This window comes from Cyanistes caeruleus, unplaced genomic scaffold (genome assembly GCF_971803275.1).
Source record: "Cyanistes caeruleus unplaced genomic scaffold, bCyaCae1.hap1.1 HAP1_SCAFFOLD_76, whole genome shotgun sequence".
Lineage (NCBI taxonomy): Eukaryota > Metazoa > Chordata > Aves > Passeriformes > Paridae > Cyanistes > Cyanistes caeruleus.
Window position 1 is genome coordinate 2657690 of NW_028255888.1, and position 27617 is coordinate 2685306.

General features: G+C 45.3%; 3 protein-coding genes across 3 annotated transcripts in view; 1 reads left to right on the top strand and 2 right to left on the bottom strand.

The window, feature by feature from the left end:
• Window positions 1-27617, top strand: part of LOC111945414 (uncharacterized) — a 125356-nt gene that overhangs the window by 72600 nt on the left and 25139 nt on the right. The window lies entirely within an intron of this gene.
• Window positions 1-27617, bottom strand: part of LOC147646957 (uncharacterized) — a 106304-nt gene that overhangs the window by 60630 nt on the left and 18057 nt on the right. The window lies entirely within an intron of this gene.
• LOC147646959 (serine/threonine-protein kinase pim-1-like) overlaps window positions 391-27617 on the bottom strand; it is a 29467-nt gene continuing 2240 nt past the window's right edge. The window contains exons 2-6 of the mRNA XM_086872713.1: window positions 2287-2393; window positions 2132-2182; window positions 1561-1927; window positions 771-947; window positions 391-536 (exon numbers count right to left, since the gene is read on the bottom strand). Coding sequence (XP_086728839.1) covers window positions 430-536; window positions 771-947; window positions 1561-1927; window positions 2132-2182; window positions 2287-2393 — 809 coding nt within the window. The 3' untranslated portion in view covers window positions 391-429. The remainder of the gene's footprint in view (window positions 537-770; window positions 948-1560; window positions 1928-2131; window positions 2183-2286; window positions 2394-27617) is intronic.

The following is a 27617-nucleotide window of genomic DNA, read 5'->3' on the forward strand; positions in this document are numbered from 1 at the left end:
CTTTGAAGAAGACATGCCAGAATTGAAATCCATCATCTTCAGCTGGCCAGCTGGAGGAAGAGATTGCCATCCTTGAGGTTGCCCTTGGTGTCTCCAGCAGCAGCCCCAGCTGGTAACAGCTTCTCCAGGGGCTCCTTCTCCTTGCCTAGGGGCCAGACCAGGCTGTCAGTGCTCTGCCCAGGGTCCCAGCCATCAGTGAAGCAGACAAGCAAAAGCAGGGGGAATGGTGGCCACCAGTGCTTGCCACACCAGGTGTCCAGCTCAGCTCCAGCCCAAGAGCTGTGTGTTCCCTTCTGATGACCCCTGCTCAGAGCTACAGGCACGACAAAAACAGCCTGGTTTGCTTTGCCACCGATTGCCAAGAAATGTGTGGAGCTGTTACCTGCCAGGCCCCTGGATCCAACTGTGCATGTGGATCTCTCCCATCTCCTAGGGCAGATGAACAGCCTGCATCCAAGGATCGCGCAAAAGGTCTTCTAAGGATGGCCTGTCCGAGGGTTGCATGGACAAACACCTCTTAATAATATCTTGGCATTCTGAAGAGAGAAACCAGGAATCACCAGTCAGTTGGAGAAGTTGCCGCCCCCTTCCAGTGCCCAGGCCATGCTGGGTGTGCCCAGAGCTGGGCCTCAACTTCCCCATGGATTCCCTGTCTGCAGGAGAGCAGGACATGTGCCACCTCCTCAGCAGCTGCCAGAGCAGGATACTCATGAGCCCACAGCTGTCTCCCAAGCCTGGTGTTCCCCCTGTGCCCAGAGATGAGGATTCACCTTGGGAGAGCCGTCGTGGGAACAAGATCCGCCCCCAGATGATCTGCTGGCCCCTCATGAATGGGTGCTTCCCTATGACCAGCTGGTAGAGCAGGAGGCCCAGGGACCAGACTGTTGCTGCCTGGCCATGGTAGCGTTGCTGGTGGATCCACTCTGGTGGGCTGTAGGACAGGGTTCCTGTGGAACACAGATGGAGCTCATCAGGGGGATGCTGCTGCTCCCAGAGCCTGGCCCCAGCATCCCTGGGCATGTGGGGGCTGCCCCAGTGGCACACGGGGTGACCCACTGCCCTCTTGCCAGCACCTGGCACTTGGCTACAAACCCAGGGTTGGAAAAGAAGCCACTGCGGCTGGAAGAGGGCAGCAGAAGCACTGGGGAGGCCCAACCATGACAACCAAATAAAAACCCACCCCGTGGTAGAGAAAACACACTCTCCTCCCTGCCTGCATGGCCTCCAAAAAATTGTTAATAGGCCAAAGCAAACGTGGGGAGCAGAGGAGTTCAAGCCCTTCCTCGCTGACTCACTAAACTCTCTGGGGCATGGGGTCCGATCCCCGCCCTCTGCTACCCCCATGGGGGTTTTTGTCAGGCTGGCTGTCCCAGCCCCAGCCCAGGGCACAGTGGGTGCTGAAGGCTCTTGGCAGGGCTGGGAGCTGGTCCCCCTCACACCCCCATCCAAATCAATTTGCCTCAAGCATTGATCCCATCCTGGCAGCACCACGGGGAATCCCCGGTGCCACAGCCAGGCTGGGCCATGAGATGGCCAGGAGCATCCCCTGCGAGGGCTCACCTGCAAACTGGGTGTAGGCTGTGTCTTGCAGGAAGGTGCCACAGCCAAAGTCGATCAATTTCAGCTGCCCTGTGGCCAGGTCGAGCAGGATGTTCTCCGGTTTTATGTCCCTGTGCAGGACCCCGCAGCTGCTGCAGTGCTGCACGGCCTCCAGCACCTGGCGAAAGAGCCCCCGCGCCTCCTCCTCTGGCAGGAACCTCCGCTCCGCCAGCAAATGCGAGAGGTCCTGGCACCGCTGTGGACGCTCCAACACTAACACGAAGCTGTCGGGGAGCTCAAGCCACTCCAGCAGCTGAATGACTGCAGCACAGCCAGAGGACACCCTGTCCAGCAGCACGATCTCCATGGGAGCACGGGTGCCGTCGGGCTGCGGGAGGAGCACGGTGCTGTCAGTGGGGCTGAGGCCGGGCCAGGGCTCTGGGACCCCTCAGCCAGCCCGGGATGCTCTGCACACCTCGCTCACCCCACGCCCGCTCTCCCCGCAGGGCTCTCGGCGGCTCCCACCCCGCCGGGCCCCGGCTCATCCCTGCCCGGCACGCCCCGGCTTCTGCTGCTGGCCCCGCACACTCACCAGCTCGCCCCAGAGCCGGACGCGATCCCGCGGCACACATTTGATGGCCACCTGCGAGCAAGGAGCAGCAGAGGCTTGAGCTCGCTGCCCGCCCCGCCGCGCCCCCGCCATCTCCTCCGCCCCCTCCTCCTCCTCCTCCTCTGCCCACCGCTCACCGGGGCGCCGTCCGAGAGTCGCGTGGCCGCGAAGACGCTGCCGAAGCCGCCGCGCCCCAGCAGCGGGCCCAGCTCGTAGCGCTGCTGCAGGGCCTCCTGCGCCTTCCCTGGGGGCGAGTCGCGGCCATCAGCGCTCGGCCCGGGGAGAGGAACGGCCCCCGAGCGCTCCCCGAGCTCCCCGGGCCGGGCATCCGCAGGCGTTCCCTCATTGGAACGCGGCAGCGGCGGCTCGGGGCCAGCGGCCGCGCTGCTGAGCGGCGGAGCTCGGGCCGGGGAAGCCGCAGCGGAGGCGGCGGCAGCGGCCGCGCCGCCTGTGTCCTCCGCGGGCCCCGGGAGGAGACGGGGCCGGGGCCGGGGCCGGGGGCAGGGCTGGGGTCGGGACCGGAGCTGGGGTCGGGACCGGAGCCTGCGTCGGGGCCGGGGCCGGGATCGGGCAAGGCGGAGCCAAAGGGCAGCGATTCCGCCCCAGCCCCAGGCAATGATGCCCGCCCAGCAGCGCCAGCGCCAGCACAGCCAGAGCCCGGCGGAGGCGAGACCACGGCGGGACGGCCGGGGCCGGGGCCGGGGACGGGGCCGGGGCAACCCCGCCTGGGCCCGTGGGCGGGTCCGGCGGCGGGCCGGGGGCATGGCCCGGGCGGGTACGGGGAGAGGGAACCTGGAAGAGGGGGGGACGCAGGAAAAGGGAGACCCGGAGGGAATGTGGGTCCGTGGGAAAGGGAGAGGAGAGACAGAAAAGTGATAAATTTGATGCTTTCGCTGCTTCCACTGCTGCTGCTGCCGCCGCTGCTGCTGCTGCTGCCGCTGCCGCCGCTGCAACTGAAGCACCGGGACCGTTTGTCCCCGTGTCCGTTTGTCCGTTGCCCGCTCGGCCCCGGCCCGAGCCCCGCACTCCCCGGGCAGCCCCTGAGCCTGGCCAAACACGGCAACTTTGCCGTATTGAGCCAAGAGCCAGAGTCTTGACTCCTGCACAGGGGCACAGAAATGCCCTCGGCTGCTGCTGTGCCTTGTCCCTGCTGAGGGTCAGGCACCATCTGAGCACATTCCCTGAATGCAGAATTTGTACCCGACCCAAGCGCTGCACTTGTGTCTCCAGCATTGCTTTCCAAGGAAAACAGGGCAAGGCAAACTGGGCATAGCTCATGGTATTTTACAGTGTCTAAAACTTGCCAAGTCTCAGATCTTAGAGGTGAGATCCATTTGGAATGAATGGGATGGAGAAAGTGCAAGATGGAAAAGGGGAACATAAAAATAAATAGAGAAAAATAGAGAAAAACATATTGGTTGTTTCTTTTGATTTGATTTTCATTTCATAAGAAAGTTGTTTCAATTTTCCCAGAATCTTCTCCACAGTCCCGTCTGTTCTTTCCAAAAACCTGTCCTGGAGAACAAGGCGCAGCTCCTGTCACAAGATGTGCCCCCAGCTGCAGCTTCTCTTGGCTTCCCACACTGTGACTGCAGCACAACTCTTGCAGCAAAGCAGGACAAATATTTGAAGCACTTGACAATTTGTTCTTTCTTTTCCTTGTGGACAGGGGAGTTGTGCCATTGGTAAGGTTTTCACTGTTACTCTTCTAGCCAAAGAAAACATGATGAGGTACCGGGAATTGTTAGGGAATACAAGCCTGGCTGAATGTGGAGAAAGAATCTCCAGGGTGTGCAGCCAGAAGTGGAGAGCTAATCATTCCAATAGCCCCATGGACACCTTGAAAGTGATCTGGAACATGAAAATGGGCTGACAGAGAGAGTTTGTTTCTGTGTTCAGTTTAGATGATTCTACATCTCTTGCAGTGGTAGAAATCAAGAGCACAATCAGTTGATGATAAGCATCAGAACATGATAAGCTGGACCTCTCTGGATGACAGAAAGAATGTGAAAAGGAGAAATGCAGGGAATGACTTGGTGAACTTTGTATATAAGAAGGTACATTTTTTCCTAATAATTTCCAGTTCATTCCCTTTGTTTTATCCTTTTAAAAAGGCCAATTGCATCTCAGATTCCCCATGAAATGAGAACCCTGAGCTTGTGGGACTGCCTGAAAGGTGCCCTGTTCCTTTTTCTTCTGCTGCTCAATAGAAACAGTGAAGCGAGTTGGGGAGTTCTGTTTTTTCTTTCTCCTGGTCGATATTTTCATTTTCTTTGCCACTGTAAAGGCAATTTCTGTGATGGCCTCTGTCAGTTGATTCTATTTCAGCAGCAGCAGCAACAGGGCTGTGTTTGAACACTGCAAATGTGACCTGTGTGGCTTCAATTCTCTTTGATTTTGTGCTCAGGGAGTTGGGAGCATTTGGAGATCTACTACTCATGAGGCCTTTTTAACAAGCAGTCCGAGTTCCCTGTCAGAAAAAAGCACAGTGGGCCGCACTGATTGAAAGAGGCAATTGCAGCTGTACTGCTAAAATTCAAGTGGCAAGCAGAAGAGGGGCAAGATCAGCTGGGACCCACAATTGCCAAGGCCAAGGCACCAACAGCCTCCTGCTGTCTCCTCAGGGTGAGTAAAACAGCGCTGAAAACAGCGCTGGAACCCGATCCTTTCTTCCTCTGAGGGCTGGCTGAGGGCAGCAGAGGCTGGCCTGAGGAATCAGGGCTGTTTGTGGGGGATTGTTGCTGTAGTCCAGAATTGCCCTGGCAAAAGGCCTGGGAAGCCGAGGCAGGAGCAGGTGGGAAGGGCCGGCGCTGCTGCTGCTCGTGGCCAGGAGCCCCGGCCGGGCCGGGCCGGCGCCCGCTGCGCTGCGGCTGCTGCTGCTGCCAGAGCCGGGCGGGACTCGGGGACAGGGAATGGACACGGGGGGACAGCAAAGGCCTTGGGGGCTGCAGGGATGTTGGTGCTCGGGCCAGCGCCAGCACAGAGCTTCAGCCCGCAATGAACCCCGAGGGAAACGCTGGGGAAAGGCTCCATTCAGCCTTTGTTTACTCGTCGCTATGAAGGGACCGAAATAAAAGGAGAAAGAGCAGGGCCCGACCCCTTCTCCTTTGGGAGGAGCCCCGCGCCTGGAGCTGAGAGGGGCCGTGAGGAAAAAATGAGGGGCCATGAAGGGCTTTGAGAGGCCATGAGGGACCGTGAGAGGCCATGAGAGGTTTTATGGGGCCATGAGAAGTTCTATGGGGCCATGAGGGGCTGTGAGGGGCCATGAGGAGCCTCAGCCCTGGCAGGAGGGGGTCCCACCACGTCCCCAGGGCAGGGCCGCCGTGAGGGGCCGCGAGCGCAGACGTGGCAGCAGAGCGGGCTTGGGGCGCCTCTGGGAGGGGATGAGACCCTTCCCCAGCTCCAAACCACACCAAACCCGGCATTAACAGGATTTTCCGTCTTTAGAATCCACTGGCAACTTGGAGTTGAGTGTCCAGTTTAATTCTGGTGGGAAAAACAAGGGAATTTTCCCAGTGTGTGACATCCAGCATTTGTTATTTATGTCTAAGATTTAAAAGTCTTGACAATGAAAAGTAATACTAAAAAATAATAATAACAACAAGACCAAGAAATAAAGCCCCGAATCCCAACAGTCAGCTCAGAAACATGTTTTTGTTTGTAGTAATAGAGTAGTACTAAAGAAATAAATGAAAGGGATTTAATTTGTAATTCAGACAAAAGATGTTTCATCTTTTTCCAAGGTTCTGGTCCCCTTTCTCCAGGGTCATTTCCTTTACTCACCCACTTTCTAATAGGTAGAAGGGAGTTAAGGCCATTGGAAAAGACAACAGCTCCTGTTTCCAAGATTAGCAGCCACCACTCCAGGGACCCTGAATTGCCCCCAGGCACGTGTGTGCACTTGAAGGGTGAGCGGGTGTTGGGGACAGAGATCTCAAACTCCTTCTAAGGCTGTGAGAAACCCACAAGTGGCAAAGTATCATTGTGGGTCAGCTCCTGCTGAAATTGCACTCCCCCACACCCTCCAAATGGGCAGGCAGGGCTGGGCTCTGGCAGGGTTCAGTTTTGAGTGCCTTGTGCTCCCTGGCATGGAAGTGATCCTATGAACTCTGGCATTGATGGACTGTGGTATGGCTGCTGAAAGAGGAGACAGGAATGTCTCTTGTTCTCCCTTCTCCCTGCAGAACCCCCTCTCCAAAGAGAAATGCCTGTGCCGGGTTTCCATGAGACCCCTTCCCTCAGGCCAGTGTCTGAGCCACTGTGTGGTCTGCAGGAGCCAAAGCCAGGGGAGTCCCAATATCAGTCACCCCACGGTCCCAACACAGCAGGAGAAAGCACTGCTTGCAGTGGGGCTGCTGATCTGTGACCTGTCCTGGTTCCATCCACCCCACTCCTCTCAGCCACAGGACCAGAAGGATCCCAGGAAAGCCACAGTGCTCTACCAGATGTCAGGAGCACTCCCTGCTGTGGCCTCAGGGATGCTGGGTGACCTCGTCGATGAGGATCTCTGACTGGTGATGGAATGTACAGTTACAGCAGAGAACGTTGCTTGTTTCTAGAACTAGAACAAAGATCCCAGATGGAACAAGCCTTGCTGGTTATAGTCAGAAGCATCAGTGACCAAAAGTTGTATTTCCTTTGGTTTGGTCACTTCTTTGTTCCTTCTCAGTGTTCAGGCTGGGCTGTGGGGTGTCCTCATTTGCTGCATTTTCTGAGCTCCTCTTGGATCCTTTGAGCAATAGGTTGTGCCCTCTGAGGATCCTTTGTGCTCCTTGGTGACCCAGGAGAACCTTGCAAACAATTTTTGGGGGAGCTGCTGCTGTGATGTCACAGGAACATTGCCGTGTCCTTGTGGTGTTCCCGTTGCTGTGGGGCACAGAGGCCTCAGTGTCAGAGCGGCTCTGGGCACCTGCTCATTGCCTGAGGATCGTCCTGCCCAAGGCATTCTCAGCAGCCAGCCCAGCCCCTGATGGGTGTCCTTCTGTCCTTGCAGGGGGACAGAGAGTCTGCAGACATGTGCAGCACAGCCAAAATGATCCAGCAAGTGGTTGTTGCAGTTTTGCACTCTGGACTCTGTGGCTTCTTATGGGTATTTTTTAACCCACTGGGCCCTGAAGTTGAGGATTTCCCCAGGTGCACCATATGTGCCTTTGGGATTGCTGTGGGCTTTCTGTTCATCCTTTGGAATGGAGGTGATTTTGAATGAAAATTGCCATTAAGATGCCATTTATTTGGGACAGCTCCTGCCAACAACTTCTTAAAAAAGGGGTTGTTTGTAGCCAGCAGGGTGTGCACAGCATTGGAATGGAGCCTTGGGGGGTTCTGTTCCCCAAGAGGAGAGTCTGTGGCAACGGACCCTGGCGCTCCCTCTGTTTGCTCACCCAGCCAAAAACTGGACACAGCCTTATATTTTGTGCTGTTCTCTTGCTTGCTGTGTGATTCAAAAGGACTATGACTCCAGGAGGGAAGTTGTGAAAGTAAAACGCTCTCTCTTGGCATTGACTTGTTGTGTGGGATTTGCCAGCAGAGGCAGCTTTTTCTCCTAACAGCATCTGGTTCAGGTGAAGGTCCCCTCACACATGGACACTGGGAAGCTCCTTCTTCAGTGGGCAGGAAAAAAACCTTTGGTGTTCAGAGATCCCAGCTGTTCCCTTTCAACACCAGTATGAGTCCAGTAAGCTCCAGTATGATCCTTGTCACATGGCAGCACTCCCAGGATGGTCCCATTTGCCTCTGACTAGATCAACCCAGTCAGTCCCAGTATGATGCCGTTGGCTCCCAGCACGCTCCCAGTTGCTCCCAGTCACCCCCAGTATGGGGGATGATGTGCATGGTATGTTCCCAGTCATTCTCAGATACTCCCAGTATGAGTCCAGTCACTCTCAGTATGATCCAAAACTGGATTGGTGGGAGGCTTCATGGAATCCTGGAGACCATTGTGACACTCTAGGGCCCCATGGAACCGTGGTGACACCAGCTTGGCTGGGAGTGTTGATGTGCTGCAGGGTAGAAGGGCTCTGCACAGGCAGCTGGACAGGCTGGATCCAGGGCCCAAACCCAACAAGGTGAGGTTTAACAAGTCCAAGTGTCGGGTCGTGCACTTTGGCCCCAACAACCCCTGCAGTGCTACAGGCTGGGGACAGAGTGGCTGGACAGCAGCCAGGCAGAAAGGGAGCTGGGACACTGATGGACAGCAGGCTGGGCATGAGCCAGCAGTGTGCCCAGGTGGCCAAGAAGGCCAATGGCTCCTGGCCTGGATCAGGAACAGTGTGGCCAGCAGGAGCAGGGCAGGGATTCCTCCCCTCTACTCTGCACTGGTTGGGCAGCACCTCGAGTGCTGTGTCCAGTTCTGGGCCCCCAATTTATTTAGGAAGGTCATGGATGGGCTGGAGCATGTCCAGAGAAGGGCAACAAGGCTGGTGAGGGGTCTGGAGCACACAAGTCCTGTAAGTGATAGTAAAAGGTCTCAAAATGTTAGAAAATTTGGGGACTTATAAAGTTAGTTAGGTTTGGAAAGGCCTTGGAAAAGTTGGCCCTGGGAAATGTTAGGCCTTGTACTTGCTAAAAATCAGGTCAAAATTGCACCTGTGTAATCAGTAGATGATGATGATACAATTGTTAGATGTGATTAGCTGTAATTATTGTTTAAAGAACGTGAGGAACAATGTTAGGGGGCTGGGGTGGATCAGGAGAAATCCATGCTTGGGTAAAAACAATGCATACAATAGAACAATGTAAGTTTAATAATGAATATGTGAGTTATATAATGCTAGACTATGAAAATATGTTCAACCCAAAACCAAGATGAGAGAGATTTGGGTATGTGTACCCCTGACACCCAGATCTCTTAATAAAGCACCCGCATATAATCATTTGTGATTATGTGTGTTCCTGAATGCTAACAATTTAATCAGATTTTACTGGAATTTTCTGAGATATTTGTGGAATTTTGTGTAATAATTGTGGAATTTTGTGGGATGTTTCTGGAATTTTGTGGGATTTTTGTGGAATTTTGTGGGATATGGAGGAGACTTGAAAAATTCTGAGGGATTTTTCTTCGATTTTGTGGAAATCTGTAAAGATTTTGTGGGATGTTTCTGGAATATGGTAGGGTTCTGAGAAGATTTAGAGATTTTGTTGGGATGTTTGTGGAATTTTGTGGGATTTTTCTGGAATTTTCTGGGATGTTTCTGGAATTTTGAAGAATTTTGACTAGACTTGAAGAATTTTGAAATATTTTTCTTAGATTGTGTGAAAATTTTTGTAGATTTTGTGGGATGTTTCTGGAATTTGGTGGAGTTTTGTGAAAATGTAAAGAATTGTGGGAGGTTTCTGGAATGTTGTGCGATTTCTTTGAAATGTTGTGGAATGTTCTGGAATTTGGTGAGATTTTGAGAAGACATGAAGAATTTTGAGGGATTTTTCTAGGATGTGTGGAAATTTGTAAAGTTTTTGTGGGAAATTTCTGGAATTTGGTGGGGTTTTGAGATGATTTAAGGAGTTTGTTGGGATGTTCATGGAATTTTGTGGGATTTTTCTGGAATTTGGTGGAGTGTTTGTGGAATTTTCTGGAACTTGGAAAAGTTTTTGTGGGATGTTTCTGGAATTTGTTAGGGTTTTGAGAAGATTTAGGGAGTTTTTTGAGATGTTTGTGGAATTTTGTGGAATGTTTTTGGAATTTGGTAGGATTTTTGAGGGATTTTGCAGGATGTTTCTGGCATTGGTAGACTCTGAGGAGACATGAAGGATTTTGAGGTATTTTCATAGATTGTGTGGTAATTTGTAGAGATTTTTGTGAGATGTTTCTGGAATATGGTGGAGCTTTGAGAAGATTTAGTGAGTTTTTTTGGATGTTTGTGGAATTTTGTGGGATGTTTTTGGAATTTGTTGAAATTTTTGTATAATTCCGTGGGATGTTTCTGGAATTTGGTAGGGTTTTGAGAAGATTTTTCTGGAATTTTGTGGGATGTTTGTGGAATTTCGAAAGACTTTGAGGAGACATGAAGGATTTTGAGGTATTTTTCTTAGATTGTGTGCAAATTGGAGGAGGTTTTGTGCAAAGTTTCTGGAATTTGGTGGGGTTTTGAGAAGATTTAATGAGTTTGTTGGGATGTACGTGGAATTTTGTGGGATGTTTCTGGAATTTTGAAGGACTTTGAGGAGACATGAAGGATTTTGAGGTATTTTTCTTATATTGTGTGGAAATTATTGGAGATTTTGTGGGAAGTTTCTGGAATGTGCTAGGGTTTTGAGAAGACTTAGGGAGTTTGTTGGGATGTTTGTGGAATTTTTTGGGATGTTTCTGGAATTTTGTGCAATTTTGACCAGACTTGAAGAATTTTGAAAGAGTTTTCTTAGATCGTGTGCAAATTGGAGGAGATTTTGTGGGATGTTTCTGGAATTGGGTAGACATTGCAGAGACATGAAGCATTTTGAGGTATTTTTCTTAGATTGTGTGGAAATTTGTGGAGATTTTTGTGGAAGGTTTCTGGAATTTGTTAGGGTTTTGAGAAGACTTATGAAGTTTGTTGGGATGTTTGTGGAATTTTGGTGGATGTTTCTGGAATTTTGAAGGACTTTAAGGAGACATGAAGAATTTTGAAAGTATTTCTTAGTATGTGTGGAAATTTTAAAGATTTTGTGGGATATTTCTGTAATTTGGTGGGGTTTTGAGAAGATTTTTCTGGAATTTTGTGAGATGTTTGTGGAATTTTGTGGAAATTGGAAGTGTTTTTGTGGGATGTTTCTGGAATTTGGTAGGGTTTTGAGAAGATTTAGGGAATTGTGTGGGATGTTTGTGGAATTTCGAAAGACTTTGAGGAGACATGAAGAATTTTGAGGTATTTTTCTCAGATTGTGTGGAAATTTGTGGAGATTTTGTGGGATGTTTCTGGAATTTGGTGGAGTTTTGTGAAAATGTAAAGAATTTTGTGGGAGGTTTCTGGAATGTTGTGCGATTTCTTTGAAATGTTGTGGAATGTTCTGGAATTTGGTGAGATTTTGAGAAGACATGAAGAATTTTGAGGGATTTTTCTAGGATGTGTGGAAATTTGTAAAGTTTTTGTGGGAAATTTCTGGAATTTGGTGGGGTTTTGAGATGATTTAAGGAGTTTGTTGGGATGTTCATGGAATTTTGTGGGATTTTTCTGGAATTTGGTGGAGTGTTTGTGGAATTTTCTGGAACTTGGAAAAGTTTTTGTGGGATGTTTCTGGAATTTGTTAGGGTTTTGAGAAGATTTAGGGAGTTTTTTGAGATGTTTGTGGAATTTTGTGGAATGTTTTTGGAATTTGGTGGGATTTTTGAGGGATTTTGCAGGATGTTTCTGGCATTGGTAGACTCTGAGGAGACATGAAGGATTTTGAGGTATTTTCATAGATTGTGTGGTAATTTGTAGAGATTTTTGTGGGATGTTTCTGGAATATGGTGGAGCTTTGAGAAGATTTAGTGAGTTTTTTTGGATGTTTGTGGAATTTTGTGGGATGTTTTTGGAATTTGTTGAAATTTTTGTATAATTCCGTGGGATGTTTCTGGAATTTGGTAGGGTTTTGAGAAGATTTTTCTGGAATTTTGTGGGATGTTTGTGGAATTTCGAAAGACTTTGAGGAGACATGAAGGATTTTGAGGTATTTTTCTTAGATTGTGTGCAAATTGGAGGAGGTTTTGTGCAAAGTTTCTGGAATTTGGTAGGGTTTTGAGAAGATTTAATGAGTTTGTTTGGATGTACGTGGAATTTTGTGGGATGTTTCTGGAATTTTGAAGGACTTTGAGGAGACATGAAGGATTTTGAGGTATTTTTCTTATATTGTGTGGAAATTATTGGAGATTTTGTGGGAAGTTTCTGGAATGTGGTAGGGTTTTGAGAAGATTTTTCTGGAATTTTGTGGGATGTTTGTGGAATTTTGTGGAAATTGGAAGAGATTTTGTGGGATGTTTCTGGAATTTGTTAGACTTTGAGGAGACATGAAGGATTTTGAGGTATTTTCATTGATTGTGTGGTAATTTGTGGAGATTTTTGTGGGATGTTTCTGGAATTTGTTAAGGTTTTGAGAAGATTTAGTGAGTTTGTTGGGATGTTTGTGGAATTCCGTGGGATGTTTTTGGAATTTCTTGTAATATTTGTGGAATTCCGTGGGATATTTCTGGAATTTGTTAGGGGTTTGAGAAGATTTTTCTGGAATTTTGTGGGATGTTTGTGGAATTTTGTGGAAATTGGAAGAGATTTCGGGGGATGTTTCTGGAATTTGAGGGAGTTTTGCGAAAATGTAAAGAATTTTGTCGGAGGTTTCTGTAATGTTGTGCAATTTCTTTGAAATGTTGTGGAATGTTCTGTAATTTAGTGAGATTTTGAAAAGACTTGAAGAATTTTGAGGGAATTTTCTAGGATGTGTGGAAATTTGTAAAGTTTTTGTGGGAAGTTTCTTGAATTTGGTGGGGTTTTGAGAAGATTTTTCTATAATTTTGTGAGATGTTTCTGGAATTTGGTAGGGTTTTGAGAAGGTTTAAGGAGTTTGTTCGGATGTTTGTGGAATTGTGTGGGATGTTTGTGGAATTTCGAAAGACTTTGAGGAGACATGAAGAATTTTGAGGCATTTTTCTTAGATTGTGTGGAAATTTGTGGAGATTTTGTGGGATATTTCTGGAATTTGGTAGGGTTTTGAGAAGACTTAGGGAGTTTGTTGGGATGTTTGTGGAATTTTTTGGGATGTTTGTGGAATTTTGTGGGATTTTGACTAGACTTGAAGAATTTTGAAAGATTTTTTTTAGATCGCTTGCAAATTGGAGGAGATTTTGTGGGATGTTTCTGGAATTTAGTAAACTGAAGAGACGTGAAGCATTTTGAGGTATTTTTCTTAGCTTGTGTTCAAATTGGAGGAGTTTTTGTGCGAAGTTTCTGGAATTTAGTAGGGTTTTGTGAAAATATAAAGAATTTTGTGTGAGGTTTCTGGAAGGTTGTGCGATTTTTTTGGAATGTTGTGGAATGTTCTGGAATTTGGTGAGATTTTGAGGAGACTTGAAGAATTTTGAGGGATTTTTCTAGGATGTGTGGAAATTTGTAAAGATTTTGTGGGATGTTTTTGGAATTTGATGGAGTTTCGCAAAAATGTAAAGGATTTTGTGGTAGGTTTCTGGAATTTGGAAGGGTTCTGAGAAGACATGAAGAATTTTGAGGTATTTTTCTTTGTGTGGTAATTTGTAAAGATTTTGTGGGATATTTCTGGAATTTGGTAGGGTTTTGATAAGACTTAGGGAGTTTGTTGGGATGTTTGTGGAATTCCGTGGAATGTTTTTGGAATTTGGTGGGATTTTTGAGGTATTTTGCAGGATGTTTCTGGAATTTGGTAGGGTTTTGAAAATTTTTCTGGAATTTTGCGGGATGTTTTTGGAACTTTGTGTAAATTTTTGGAGATTTTTGTGGGATGTTTCTGGAATTTGGTAGACTTTGAGGAGACATGAAGGATTTTGAGGTATTTTCATTGATTGTGTGGTAATTTGTGGAGATTTTTGTGGGATGTTTCTGGAATTTGTTAAGGTTTTGAGAAGATTGAGTGAGTTTTTTGGGATGTTTGTGGAATTCCGTGGGATGTTTCTGGAATTTGGTAGGGTTTTGAGAAGATTTTTCTGGAATTTTGTGAGATGTTTGTGGAATTTTGTGGAAATTGGAAGTGTTTTTGTGGGATGTTTCTGGAATTTGGTAGGGTTTTGAGAAGATTTAGGGAATTGTGTGGGGTGTTTGTGGAATTTCGAAAGACTTTGAGGAGACATGAAGAATTTTGAGGTATTTTTCTTAGATTGTGTGGAAATTTGTGGAGATTTTGTGGGATGTTTCTGGAATTTGATGGAGTTTTGCGAAAATGTAAAGAATTTTGTGGGAGGTTTCTGGAATGTTGTGCGATTTCTTTGAAATGTTGTGGACTGTTCTGGAATTTAGTGAGATTTTGAGGAGACTTGAAGAATTTTGAGGGAATTTTCTAGGATGTGTGGAAATTTGTAAAGTTTTTGTGGGAAGTTTCTGGAATTTGGTGGGGTTTTGAAAAGATTTTTCTAGAATTTTGAGAGATTTTTCTGGAATTTGGTAGGGTTTTGAGAAGGTTTAAGGAGTTTTTTGGGGTGTTTGTGGAATTTGAAATACTGAGGAGACATGAAAACTTTGAGTATTTTTCTTAGATTGTGTGGTAATTTGTAAAGATTTTGTGGGATATTTCTGGAATTTGGTAGGGTTTTGATTAGACTTAGGGAGTTTGTTGGGATATTTGTGTAATCTTGAGGGATTTTTCTGGAATTTGGTGGAATGTTTGTGGAATTTTGTGGAAATTGGAAAAGTTTTTGTGGGATATTTCTGGAATTTGGTAGGGTTTTGTGAAAATGTAAAGAATTTTGTATGAGGTTTGTGGAAGGTTGTGCGATTTTTTTGGAATGTTGTGGAATGTTCTGGAATTTGGTAAGATTTTAAAGAGACTTGAAGAATTTTGAGGGATTTTTCTAGGATGAGTGGAAATTGGAAAAGTTTTTGTGGGAAGTTTCTGGAATGTAGTAGGGTTTTGAGAAGATTTAGGGAGTTTGTTGGGATTTTTGTGGAATTATGTGTGATGTTTCTGGAATTCTGTGGGATTTTTGTCGAATTTTGTGGGAGGTTTCTGCAATTTTAAGGACTGAGGAGATATGAAGCAAGTGAGGTATTTTTCTTAGATTGTGTGGAAATTTTTGGAGATTTTGTGGGATGTTTCTGGAATGTGATAGGGTTTTGAGAAGATTTAGGGAGTTTGTTGGGATATTTCGGGAATTTTGAGGGATTTTGACTAGACTTGAAGAATTTTGAAAGGGTTTTCTTAGATTGTGTGTAAAGTTGTGCAGATTGTGTGGGATGTTTCTGTAATTTGAAAGACTTTGAGGAGACATGAAGAATTTTGAGGTATTTTTCTTAAATTGTGTGGAAATTTGTGGAGATTTTGTGGGATGTTTCTGGAATTTGGTGGAGTTTTGCGAAAATGTAAAGAATTTTGTGTGAGGTTTCTGCTGGAATGTTGTGCAATTTTTTTGGAATGTTGTGGAATGTTTTGGAATTTGGTGAGATTTTGAGAAGATTTTTCTAGAATTTTGTGGGATGTTTCTGAAATTTAGTAAGGTTTTGAGAAGATTTAGGGAGTTTGTTGGGATGTTTGTGGAATTTTTTGGGATTTTTCTGGAATTTGGTGGCATGTTTGTGGAATTTGAAAGACTTTGAAGAGATGTCGTGGTTTTAAACCAATAACTGAGAAAATTACTTATTTCTTGCTGTGAGATATGTATTAGAACAAGAGGAAAACAGGCCTAAAACTTAAAAGGAAAAAGGAAAGTTTATTGACAAACTACAATAATAAGAACACCAGAATAAACTTCCAGAAAACCTTTTCATCCCCTATCTACTCACTATTTCCTTGTTCACATGACAACAGAGACAAAAACTTTGGAACTTTGATGGTTAAAACAGTTCCAATTCTCGATACAGTTATTTCACCAGTCTTTGCGGAGAAACAGAATTTCTTCCTGTTAATTTATGGAGTTTCTCAGAAGAAAACTATTTTTGTTATAGTTTTCCATTGCCCTAATGTTAACTGCCCAGAGCTGCTATTATTCGAGCCCACTCCTCCCATTTTCACATCACTCTGAGGTTTGTATGGGCCATGAGTCTAGGGGTAGCATATTTAAGGATAAGTTATTCAAAGGCAAGAAGTCTTCTTCATCTGTTCTGTGAGCTTCACTAGAAAACAGTTTTCTCATTGCCTCTCAAGGCTTCAAATCTCCCAGCACTTCACTATACCACAATTACTCTACTTTTTACTCAAATTTACACTTTGAACACTTTATTCCTCTCTAGATTCTGGATCATGAATTAAAGGAGTTCTTTTCAGAACTGTCCATCTCCATAGTTTTAACAGGGAGATATTTCAGCTTAATTAAAGCATCTTCTTAATTCTCTACCTTTCCTGAAGCTTCTTTTCTTTCCTGTCAGTGGTAGTTTATAAAGTCTCTTTTCATGTTGATCACTCTCTCTCTCTCTGTCTGGATAAAAAGATTAATCCGCAAGTTTCATCTGGGTAATGAAAGAGTTAAAATCTTGCCCAGGCTTTTTGTAGGTGGTTCGGTGATCTCTGCCGAACAGGAGCTGGAGCCGTCTGCGATGGAAGGTTCCTCATGGCTGCTCTGGAGAGTGTAGTCGCCGCTCCAGCCCGCTGCAAGTCCAGGGCCTCTCTCTTTCTTCACTCGGCATTTTCCAGTGAATTTAGTTACAGCAAAACCTGCAGCTGAGCCAGAGATCGGTTCGGCCCGGCCCGGGCCCGAGGAAAACCTTCCGCAGGCCCCCCGCCATCTGCCGGCCGGGACACGCGGCTGGCCCCGGCCCCGGCCCCGCCCGGCCGCATGGCCTGGGCAGGGAACGGGAGGCCTGGAGCTCTGCCACCCTTCACAGCCAGGAAACAAAGAGAACCAAGAGAGCTCTGGGTTTACACTTTAAGGTAGGGTTCACAAGTTGATCCCACTTTTCAATGGCGTAAACTGCTGTCAATTCTCAGCAATGACCGATAATTGGTCAGGAGAAAAGACTCCAGGCAGTTCCCAGCAACTCCAACTCCCTTAAAGGTAAAGTTAACTCCATGACAATATGATTATATTGTTTTAATTAAAGGTTTCAAGCTAGGACAGCAGTGCTGCCCACAATTTTTCATCAGTTAGTTCTTTTTGAGGCTAAATTTGATTAATGAGAGGGGTTTCCCTCTCCACTGTTTATTTGGTGAGTAAGCATTCTTTGAATTTTTAACCCATTCCTCTCTTCGGGCCACTGGCAAGAGATGGGTCTCATTCCTTTCTTCATCTAATTGTTTCTGCAAAATTTCAACTAGGTTTTGAAAGGAGATGTCATGGTTTTAAACCAGTAACTAAAAAATTACTTATTTCTTGCTGTGAGATATGGATTAGAACAAGGGAAAAACAGGCTTAAAACTTAAAAAGGGATAAAGAAAGTTTATTAACAAAACTACAAGAATAAGAACACCAGAATAAACTTCCAGAAAACTCTTCTATCTCTCACTACTTGACCATTTCTTTGTATACATGACACCATAGAGACAAAAAAAATTTTGAACTTTGGCGGTTAAAAACAGTCCCAATTCTTGCTACAGTCTTTTCATCAGTCTTTGTAGAGAAACAGAAGTCTCTTTCTGATAACCTATGGAGTTTCTCACAAGAAAACTATTTCTGTTACAGTTCTCTGTTGCTCTGATGCCAGCTGCCCGGAAATCTGTCATCAGTTCTTCTCCTCTCATTTCACATCACTCTGAGGTGTGTATGGGCCATGAGTCTAGGGATGTCATTTTAAGGATGAGTCATTCAAAGGCAAAAGTCTTCTTCATCTGTCTCTGTGAGCTTTCCTAGAAAACAGTTTTCTCATTGCCCCAGTGTTTCAAAATCTTCGCTTTACTCAGTTCCAGAAACTCACTGTATCACAATTACTCTCTCTTTTGCTCAAAAATCCACACTTTGAACACTCCAAGCTTCCCAATACTCTGTCATGAATTAAAGGAGTCTTTTTAAGCTACTATTGTCCATCTCCATAGCTTTAACAGAAAGGTATTTCAGCTTGTAAAGCATCTCCTTATTCTCTCTTCCCCATTTAAAACTTAACTCTTTTCCTCACTGTTTTTACTGGTTTTATGATGTCTTCTTCATGTTGATTGTCTCTCTCTTTCTCTGTCTTTCTGGGAAAAAGGAGTAATCTGTACGTTTTATTCAGGTAGTAAAAGAATTAAAAGCTTTAGAAAAGCTGCAAGAGTTCATGGTGTCAGGTTTCAGTCCAGCAGCAGAAACTGAAAACTAAACCAGGTTGGCCGGCTCTGCTTTCTTTTCCTCCGTGCCCCCCCCTGCCCCCGTCCCCCCCCCTTTGTCCTCTGCGGCCTTGTCCGGCTTGGGGGGGGAGGGGGCAGGGGAGAAGGAGGAGGCCACGACAGAGCCTTGTTACCTTTTCAGAAGCCAGAAACAAAAGAGTGGACCAGAGTGCTCTGACTTTACATATTAGGGCGGTGTTCACAGTTTGAATTCACTTTTTAATGGTCAAAACTGCTGTCAGATCTTAAAAATGACTGATAATTGGTCAGGAGGAAAGTCTCCCATCAGCCACCAGCACCTTCAACTTGCTTAGCTCCTAAAATCACTATAAAGTTAAAGCCACCCCATGACATCAATTAAAGACAGGAATGGCAGCGTGGTGGGGAAAAAGGGTTTCTGGAAGTTCTATTCTGCATTCTTAACCTTGTAGTTTGGTTAATAAACTTACTCATTCCTTTAGGTTTTAAGCTTCTTTTGCCCTTCTCATCATCCACATCTCACAGCAAGAAATGAGTAAGTTTTACAGTGATTTTCTAACTAATGCTTTAAAACCACGACAGGCGTAACAGAGAGTGGAACACTGGGGCTGTGTCTGCTGTGGTGTCACAGAGAGGAGAACACTGGGGCTGTGCCTGCTGTGGTGACACAGAGAGGGGGAAACTGGGACAGTCACAGCAGTGGTGTCACAAAGAGGAGGACATGGTAGCTATCACTGCTGTGGTGTCACAGAGAGGAGAACACTGGGGCTGTGCCTGCTGTGGTGACACAGAGAGGAGAACACTGGGGCTGTCCCTGCTGTGGTGACACAGAGAGGAGAACACTGGGGCTGTCCCTGCTGTGCTGTCACAGAGAGGGGAACACTGGGGCTGTCACTTGTGCTAGTGTGTGTTAGATTGACATTTATGAAAAAAAGAGAAACAGCTAAGGAAGTTAAGGTTGCTGGAAACTGATTGGAGATTTTTGTCCTGGCCAATACCTGGCCATTTCTGGAATTGACAGTATTTTTGCCCATTGAAAAGTGACATGAACCTGTGAACACCACCCTTTCTATTTTAAGCCTGGGAATTTCTCTTTCTCTTTGCTTTCTGGCTTTTGAAGAGGTAACAGGGCTCTGGTTCAGCCTCCACCGCTCCACGTCAGACAAGGCCGCGGCGGGGAGCGGGGCTGGCTGGAGTTCTGCGGTTCCTGGTGCTGGATGGCGACTGTGAAGTGACAGGAGCCCTTTCCCAGAGGGGCTGAAGCCCTCGCAGGGCTCGCTGCGCCTTGTGCAGCGGGGCTGCCGGGTCAGGCCACTTCCGGGCTCGAGTGCAGTTTCTGACGCTGCTGGCTTTCAGCAGAGACTGCCGAGGAAGGGGAGGGAAAGCTCTTGAGCTGCGGCGTGCTGAGACAGTGGCCACACTCCTCCAGAGCAGCTACCAAAAATCTTCCCTGGCAAACGGCTCCAGCCGCTGCCTCGGCAAAGATCAAGGCCTGGGCAAGAGTTTAACCCTTTCACTAGGCAGATGAGACTTGCAGATTAATCCTTTTTCCAGAGAGAGGGGAAGAGAGAGGGATCACCATGGAAAGAGACAGCATCAAGGATCAAAGGCAGCAAGGGAAGGAATTAACCCTCAGATGGGAAGACAAAAAGGAGATGCCTGAATAAGCTGAAGTTTTCTTTTGTTCAAGCTATGGAGAGGGACAATAATGTCCTGAAAAAACTCCTTTCATTCCTGAAAGAGTATTTTGGGGGGAATGGAGTATTTCAAAGTGTAGATCTGAGCAAAAGTAATTCATTGATAAAGCTGAGTCAAGGGTGAAGTGGTTGTAATCCTAGGAGATGCTGGAAGAGAAAAGGAGAAGTGAGAGTTGTTGAAGATTTGTGGCTCTTAAGAGACAAAGCAAAAATTTCTGTTTCCAGAGATGGTCACAGAGACAAATGAAGAGAACTTTTGCCTTGGAAGATCTCATCCTTCAAAGGACACCCCTTGAATCATGGCCCAAGAACACAGCTCAGAGTGGTGTGAAATGGGAGGAAAGGACTGATGGCAGAGTTTTCTGGGCCACTGGCATCAGAGCAATAGGAAGCCACGAGAAAATGGTTTTCTTATGAAAAACTCCATAGATTGAAATAAAAGAACTTCTTTTTCTTGACAAAGACTGCTGAAAAGACTATAGAAAAGTTTGGACTGTTTTAACCACCAGGGTTTGTTTTTTTTCCTCTATGTTGTCAATTAAAGACAGGAATGGCAGCGTGGTGGGGAAAAAGGGTTTCTGGAAGTTTTATTCTGCTTTCTTAACCTTGTAGTTTGGTTAATAAACTTACTCATTCCTTTAAGTTTTAAGCTTCTTTTGCCCTTCTCATCATCCACATCTCACAGCAAGAAATGAGTAAGTTTTACAGTGATTTTCTAACTAATGCTTTAAAACCACGACAAGCGTAACAGAGAGTGGAACACTGGGGCTGTGCCTGCTGTGGTGTCACAGAGAGGAGAACACTGGGTCTGGCCCTGCTGTGGTGTCACAGAGAGGAGAACACTGGGGCTGTCCCTGCTGTGCTGTCACAGAGAGGTGGAAACTGGGACATTCACAGTGGTTGTGTCACAGTGTCATGGGGTGGTTTTACCTTTATGGTAGTTTTGAGAGCTAAGGAAGTTGAAGGTGCTGGTGGCTGATGGCAGTCTTTCCTCCAGACCAATTATCAGTCATTTCTAACAATTGACAGCAGTTTTGACCATTAAAACGTAGAGTCACCCTGTGAACACCTCCTTAAGATGTAAAGTCAGAGCACTCTTGTCCTCTTTTGTTTCTGGCTTCTGAAAAGGTAACAAGGCTCTGTCTTGGCCTCCTCCTCTCCCCCCCCGCCCTCCAGGCCAGACAAGGCCACAGAGGACGAAGGCGGGGGCGGAGGAAAAGAAAGCAGAGCCGGCCAACCTGGTTTAGTTTTCAGTTTCTGCTGCTGGACTGAAACCTGACACCATGAACTCTTGCAGCTTTTCTAAAGCTTTTAATTCTTTTACTACCTGAATAAAACGTACAGATTACTCCTTTTTCCCAGAAAGACAGAGAAAGAGAGAGACAATCAACATGAAGAAGACATCATAAAACCAGTAAAAACAGTGAGGAAAAGAGTTAAGTTTTAAATGGGGAAGAGAGAATAAGGAGATGCTTTACAAGCTGAAATACCTTTCTGTTAAAGCTATGGAGATGGACAATAATAGCTTAAAAAGATTCCTTTAATTCATGACAGAGTATATTGGGAGGAATGGAGTGTTCAAAGTGTGGATTTTTGAGCAAAAGAGAGAGTAATTGTGATACAGTGAGTTTCTGGAACTGGAATAAAAATTGTAAAATAAACTCAAAACTTACTTTCCTTTGAGATCTCACCAACAGACAGAAGACTCTGCATTGTTGGATGGCGGAGTGGACTTCGACATTGGTAGCTATAATCCCCTTACTCTCTTTCTTTGTGCTTTGCTTTCTCCTCTTTTCCCTCTATCGCATATTAGTGCTGATGAGCACTCAGTAAAGTGTGTTCTGCTGTTTGAGTCCCTGGTTTGCTGATAATCTTTTGTACTCTACGATCAAATAAAAGAGCCACATCACGAATCCCACCTTGCGGATCGTGACATAAATTGGCATCATGGACAGGATTCTGAGAGACAGAAGTGGTTGCAGGTTGTTGTGCAGTCTGTATCAGGGGAAGGACGTTTCGCTTCAGCCGCCCCTAGCCTGCCACGCTGCTGAGCAGTGTTTAGAAAGCAAGGGAGGCGACTCGAATTTCTCACAAACTGCACATGCCCAGGTGAAAAGCACCCCTACACTCATTTGAGGGCTCTGTCTTCAGAATTTCACAAGGGATCTTCGAGTGCAAAAGGTAGGACTGATATTTTTTTCTATTTTGACTGCTTGGTGTAGCAGAGAGACCAGCAGATATTTTAAACTGAAAGAGTCACAAGCAGATTTGGTCTCTTCACCCATTCAGGGAAGCAAAGGGAAACATAGCATGGGCTGCGTAGTGTAACTAAGTTTTACTTTACTCCCTGTAGTGGTATTGGTCCCTTCACACACAAAGATGAATGAAAACTCTGAAAACTCTAGTGCAAAAGATAAAGCTGCATTTTGTTTTGTTAGCAAAACATAATGCTAGGCCCTCTCCAGCTGGGGAAGAATGGGCTCAAAATAATTGGTTCAAGCTGGAAAATGTAACTGACAGAATTTGCTCCCTGCAATATGAGGCAAAGTTCAAATTTGGCCGTAATAAAGCCATAATTTGTTCTGTATTGGGAGCTTGCCTTACGTCAGCTGTAGAGGCTCGCATGAGACAAAGGTAGGAAGAAAATGCAATTAGTCAATCCCTACAAAATTTAGTTGAAAGTTTGCAAAATGAAGAAAATAATTTCTTACAAACTGCCCTGAGTGAGGAGTGTGCCAAAAATTCACAGTGTGCTGACTCCTTTAAGGAGTTGCTGGAAAAAGAAACTCCTCAGACGAATCACATATATCCTCAAGCAGAATTACATTTGGTAAAAAATTGTGGTGAAAACTGTTGCTCCCAAGTAAGACCTTTGATTAAAACAGAATATAACTACATCAGTGATGAAGATCTTGATCTGCATATAACCACTAAAGAAATCCCGTACACTGCTACTGCATTGGCTAAGTTAAAAAAGGAGTACGGGCGTCTCCCTCATGACTCAGAGACAGAATACGTATTCCGAGTGTCTCTCACAGGGGGAGATCAAATTCGATGAACAGAACAAGAAGCAAGTGGTTATTTGGGACATGGTGTTTTCTTAACAACAGGAGATAACCGCAACCCATGGTCCCTAACCCAGCGAGCTGCATATTGGCCAGGGGGACTTAACCCCCTGGAAAGGGGAGATCCTGTAGCTTTGGCTGGTTCCCCAGACCAAATTCTAGAAAATATTCATAAGGCAGCTTGTTTGCAAGTGATTCATGAAAGAAAATTAAATGCTGGTTATGAATCACCAATGTTGCTACCTGTGAATGCTAAAATTATGACCCCTTTAATTTGTGGTCTTCCAGAATCACTGAAACCTACAGCAATTCTCCTCGAAACAACCATAGATGATATCCTCGTGGGAGGAGATGAAAAGGAAGTAATAAAAAATAAAGATGCTGAAAAGAGTTACACTACCTGGGAAAAAGGATTGTTTGTAGTTATTCCAGCTCTCATAGAAGTAGGAAAAACTGCACAACAACAACCAATTGCATTAAAAGGCCCTTTTGAAGTTATGAAGACAGTCAGTACTGGGACTCCCCCCTCCAATGGGGTGGTCCAGAGGGCCTCAGTGAGAAAGTGGTATGCACAGATTGAACATTACTCTAACATCTTCTCAATAACAGAAGGAGCTGTAAAAAATCAGGTGATACAAAAAACTGAGAGCTTAAGTAGCAGCCATGACAAACCTGACTTGATAATTAAAGAAACCCCTCCTAATATAAAAACAGAAAACGGTAGGCAAATTTCTAGTCTACAGTATTGGTGGAACTTGGGGGTGAAGAAAAGGGTACTGAAGGGTTTAATGGTTAACCTGCCGCTTGAAAAATTAAGTAAATTGGTCTCTCAGTGGCAGGATTCCAGCCCCATTGTACCAAGCGCTCCACCTTGCCCTCAACTGATTCTGGGCAGTGGGCTGAAGCAACACCACTCACAGGTTCTGGACAGTGAGCAAAAACAATCAGCAAACTCTTGGTTCACTGATACCTCTGCCAAACGAGAGGGAGAGGTGTGGAGGTGCAGGGCAGTAGCCCTCCACCTTTCCTCTGCTGAACAAATTGTTACTGAGGAAGAAAGCAGCACTCAGGATGCAGTGCTGATAGCTGTTTGGAGTGTTTTCCAGCGTGAGGCACAGAATACCTCTCTTGTCTGTATCTACACTAACTCCTATGCTATGTTCAAGGGATATACTGAGTGGCTTCCTTTTTGGCAACAAAAGGACTGGGAAGTAAACAGGATTCATGTATGGCAAAAGGAAAAGTGGCAAGAAATTCTACGCTTTGTGCTGGTAAGAGTGGGGATTATATCTTGGTTAGTCCAAGCTGAAGCTTTTAAAAGAACTACAGGAGAATATGCATGGGTATCCTTCGATGCCTTGGGGAAAGAGCATCGGATAAACACGTGCTGGATAATTCCATTGTTTTAATCTCCTGCCCCTATGTGGCAGACTCTGTTTTGTTTATTCTCTACAGAAGAATACCGAGGGACATGAAGATCAGATAAACCATGAACTTCCAGATTTAAAACAAATGCTGTAGCAAGGCCTATATTTAGTGTAATAATCACATACCATGATGTGAACTCCTTTTTGTGCTAAATTACAAAACTAATGTTTTCCCTTCTTTCCTGTTAACTCAAGGTGATGATGTTTCAATACGCTGCAGACTGAGTACTGGATCCCACACTGAGCCTGTACACAGTCAAGTCGCCGGATCTCGTGGCCAGGTTAAATCTTGTGAAACTTGGAATCAAGATTGTTGGCTGAATTTAACAGCTGTACAATTGTCCTCCAAAATTGTGTGTGGTAAAAACAATACCAAATATTGGGGAGAGCTTAATGTTCATGTTGTAATACCTACCACACAGCCACCAATTAGATTGACTCCAAAAATTTCTGAAACCGGACCCTATGTAATCAGGAAAACTGGCCAACAACAAATGCTATTTAATCCAGCATGGTCTATCAAACTGTGATGGATTGGCATTTAAGAAAACAAAGAGAAACACCTAAGGAAGTTCAAACCGCTGGAGCCTGATGGGAGTTTGTCTCCTAGCCAACAGCTGGTCATTTCTAAGAATTGACAGCAGTTCTTAACCATTGAAAAGTGAGACACCACCTTAAGACCTAAGCCTGGGAATTTCTTGGTCTCTTTGTTTCCTGTCTGTGAAAGGTAACTGAGCTTTAGCTGGCTTCCCGTCCCCGGCCCAGCCCATGCGGCCCGGGCAGGGGCTGGGCTGGGCCTGCCGCGGCTCCCGGCCGGGAGATGGGGCCTGCGGGGCTTGCCCCGGGCTCTGGCCGAGCCAGGCCGGTCCCTGGCTTGGCTGCAGTTTTTGCTGTGACTGAATTCACCAGAGACTGCCAAGTAAGGAAAGAAAAGAACCCGCGGCGGGCTGAGACAGTGACCACACTCTCCAGAGCGGCCATGAACAATCTTCCATCGCAGAGATCACAGAACCATCTACAAAGCCTGGGCAAGATTTTAACTCTTTCATCACCCAGATGAGACTTTCAGATTAATCCTTTTTTTCCAGAAAAAGAAAAATATAGTAATCAACATGTAAAGAGACTTTATAAACTATCAGAGACAGTAAAGAAAAGAGTTAAGCTTCAGAAGAGGTAGAGAATAAGGAGATGCTTTAATTAAGCTGAAATACTTTTCTGTTAAAGTTATGGAGATGGACAATAGTGTCCTGAAAAAACTCCTTTAATTCATGACAGAGTATATAGGGAGGAATGGAGTGTTCAAAGTATAGATTTTGAGCAAAAGGTGGAGGAATTGTGATACAGTGAAGTGCTGGAACAGAGTGGGGAGAAGTAATAGTTGAAGATTTGAAGCCTTGAGAGGCAAAGAGAAAATTTCTTTTTTCCAGGGAAGCTCACAAAGACAAATGAAGAGAACTTTTGCCTTTGAATAACTCATCCTTAAAAATGACATCCCTAGACTCATGGCCCATAACACACCTCAGAGTGATGTGAAATGGGAGGAGAAAATATGATGACAGATTTCTGGACATCAGAAAAATAGAAAGCTATAACAAAAATAGTTTTCTTGTGAGAAACTCCATAGATTAGCAGAAGAAGACTTCTGTTTCTCTACAAAGGCTGATGAAAAGACTCTATCAGGAATTGGGACTGTTTTAAACACCTGAGTTCCAAACTTTTTTGTCTCTATGTTGTCATTTGAACAAGGGAATGGTTAAGTAGTGGGGGATAAAAAGGTTTTTCTGGAGGTTTATTCTGGTGTTCTTATTCTTGTAGTTTTGTTAATGAACTTACTTTATTCCTTTTAAGTTTTAAGCCTGTTTTGCTCTTGTTCTAATCCACATCTCATAGCAAGAAATAAGTAAATTTTCTAGTAATTTTTTAGTTACTGCTTTAAAACCACGACACTTTTGTAGTCTAAAAGGATTGCTCCTTTGAAAAAGAAGCCAAATTTTAAATTATAATTTACTTTTTCTCTCTTATTTTTTAAACCTCCTCAGGGCTTCATATAATTCTATTTTATAGCAAAAAGAACATTTGCCAAAAAGCTTTAAAACAAATAGCCAAGCACTGATACATGGTAAAATGCTGATCTTTTTATCTTTTTTTTTACCATTTCTTATCAGTGTTTTTTCTTCTTCTTTTCACTGCAATAGCATCACAAGTAAGGAGAAAGAAAAAAGGCCACAGTCCATCATCATTTTCATCATTTTACAGAAATTTCTAAAAAATTTTGGGAATGAGGATGGGCAAAATTAGAACTACAAGAACAGGAGGCAACTGCAAGTCCCATCAGAAAGAAACCGGGATTTTCCTGGAAAAAAACAAAATGCAATAACATTGATAAACACAAAAAAATTTCCCAAATAAAATGAAAAATTTGGGCTCTCCCAGGCCTTGGTAACCTGTTGTGTTGGAATTTCTCCTATTCCACCTCCAAGTTATTCTTTTCTCTCGCACTGTATTAGGAACGGCGAGGAGTACGACACTGACTCCCTTGGCTGCATTGTCCAAGAGAGCAAAGTTTATTATTCTTAATCTACTTTTATACACATGGTTGAGAAGGTCTGAGAGGTAAAACTCCCATTGCTCATTAAAGGTACACATCACCTTCATTGCTTAAGTGGAACACCAGCCCTCGACTAAACAACACCTGCCAATTGGTGTCCTTTAACAAGGACTGTTGGGATTCCTTCTTATGCTTTCCCAGGCCAGAGAGAGAAGCCTGTGTGACTCAGTTTCACACAGGCTCTGTGCTCCCTGCCTGCTTTCAGCATCCATATGCATCCAGTGCATTTGGTTGGAATGTTATCCTTTTTTTCCCTTCTTAAAAATGCTTTTTTTCCCAGTTCCTTTGTGCTTGTTTCTACTGCGATTTCCCCATTCCCTGCACTATCCGGTATTTTTCTGGATCTGGATTCTCTCCTGCCTCACTCCCCGCTGTCTCAGACACCTGAAATCCCGCCCCCAAAAAAATCCCCAAAACTCTCAGAAGACTGAGTCAGCACAACTTGTATCAGCACCATCACCAGAGTGTTCCTCGACAAACAGGCAGATTATTTGGGATGAGAACCCATCATCCAGCAGATCCATGAATTCCTCCAATGTGGAGCTGGAAAAAGCTGCTAAAATCAGGATTTTGCCATTCTGGGAGTGTTTTGGAGCCCAGGTTTATTCCCATGGGGAATAAAATCCTTCCTGGTTTGAACCAATCCATTTGGAAGGCTGCACATGGCTCACCTGGGCTGGGAAAAAGCAGAAAAATCCTGGATCACACACCTGAGGGAGGGGTCTGTTAATCCTGGCTCATCCCACAAACTTCCATTCCTCAATCAGGGAAGGATGGATTAGGGAAATCCCCCGTCCAGGAGCACCTATGGCACCTCCCAAAAAAACATTTCCT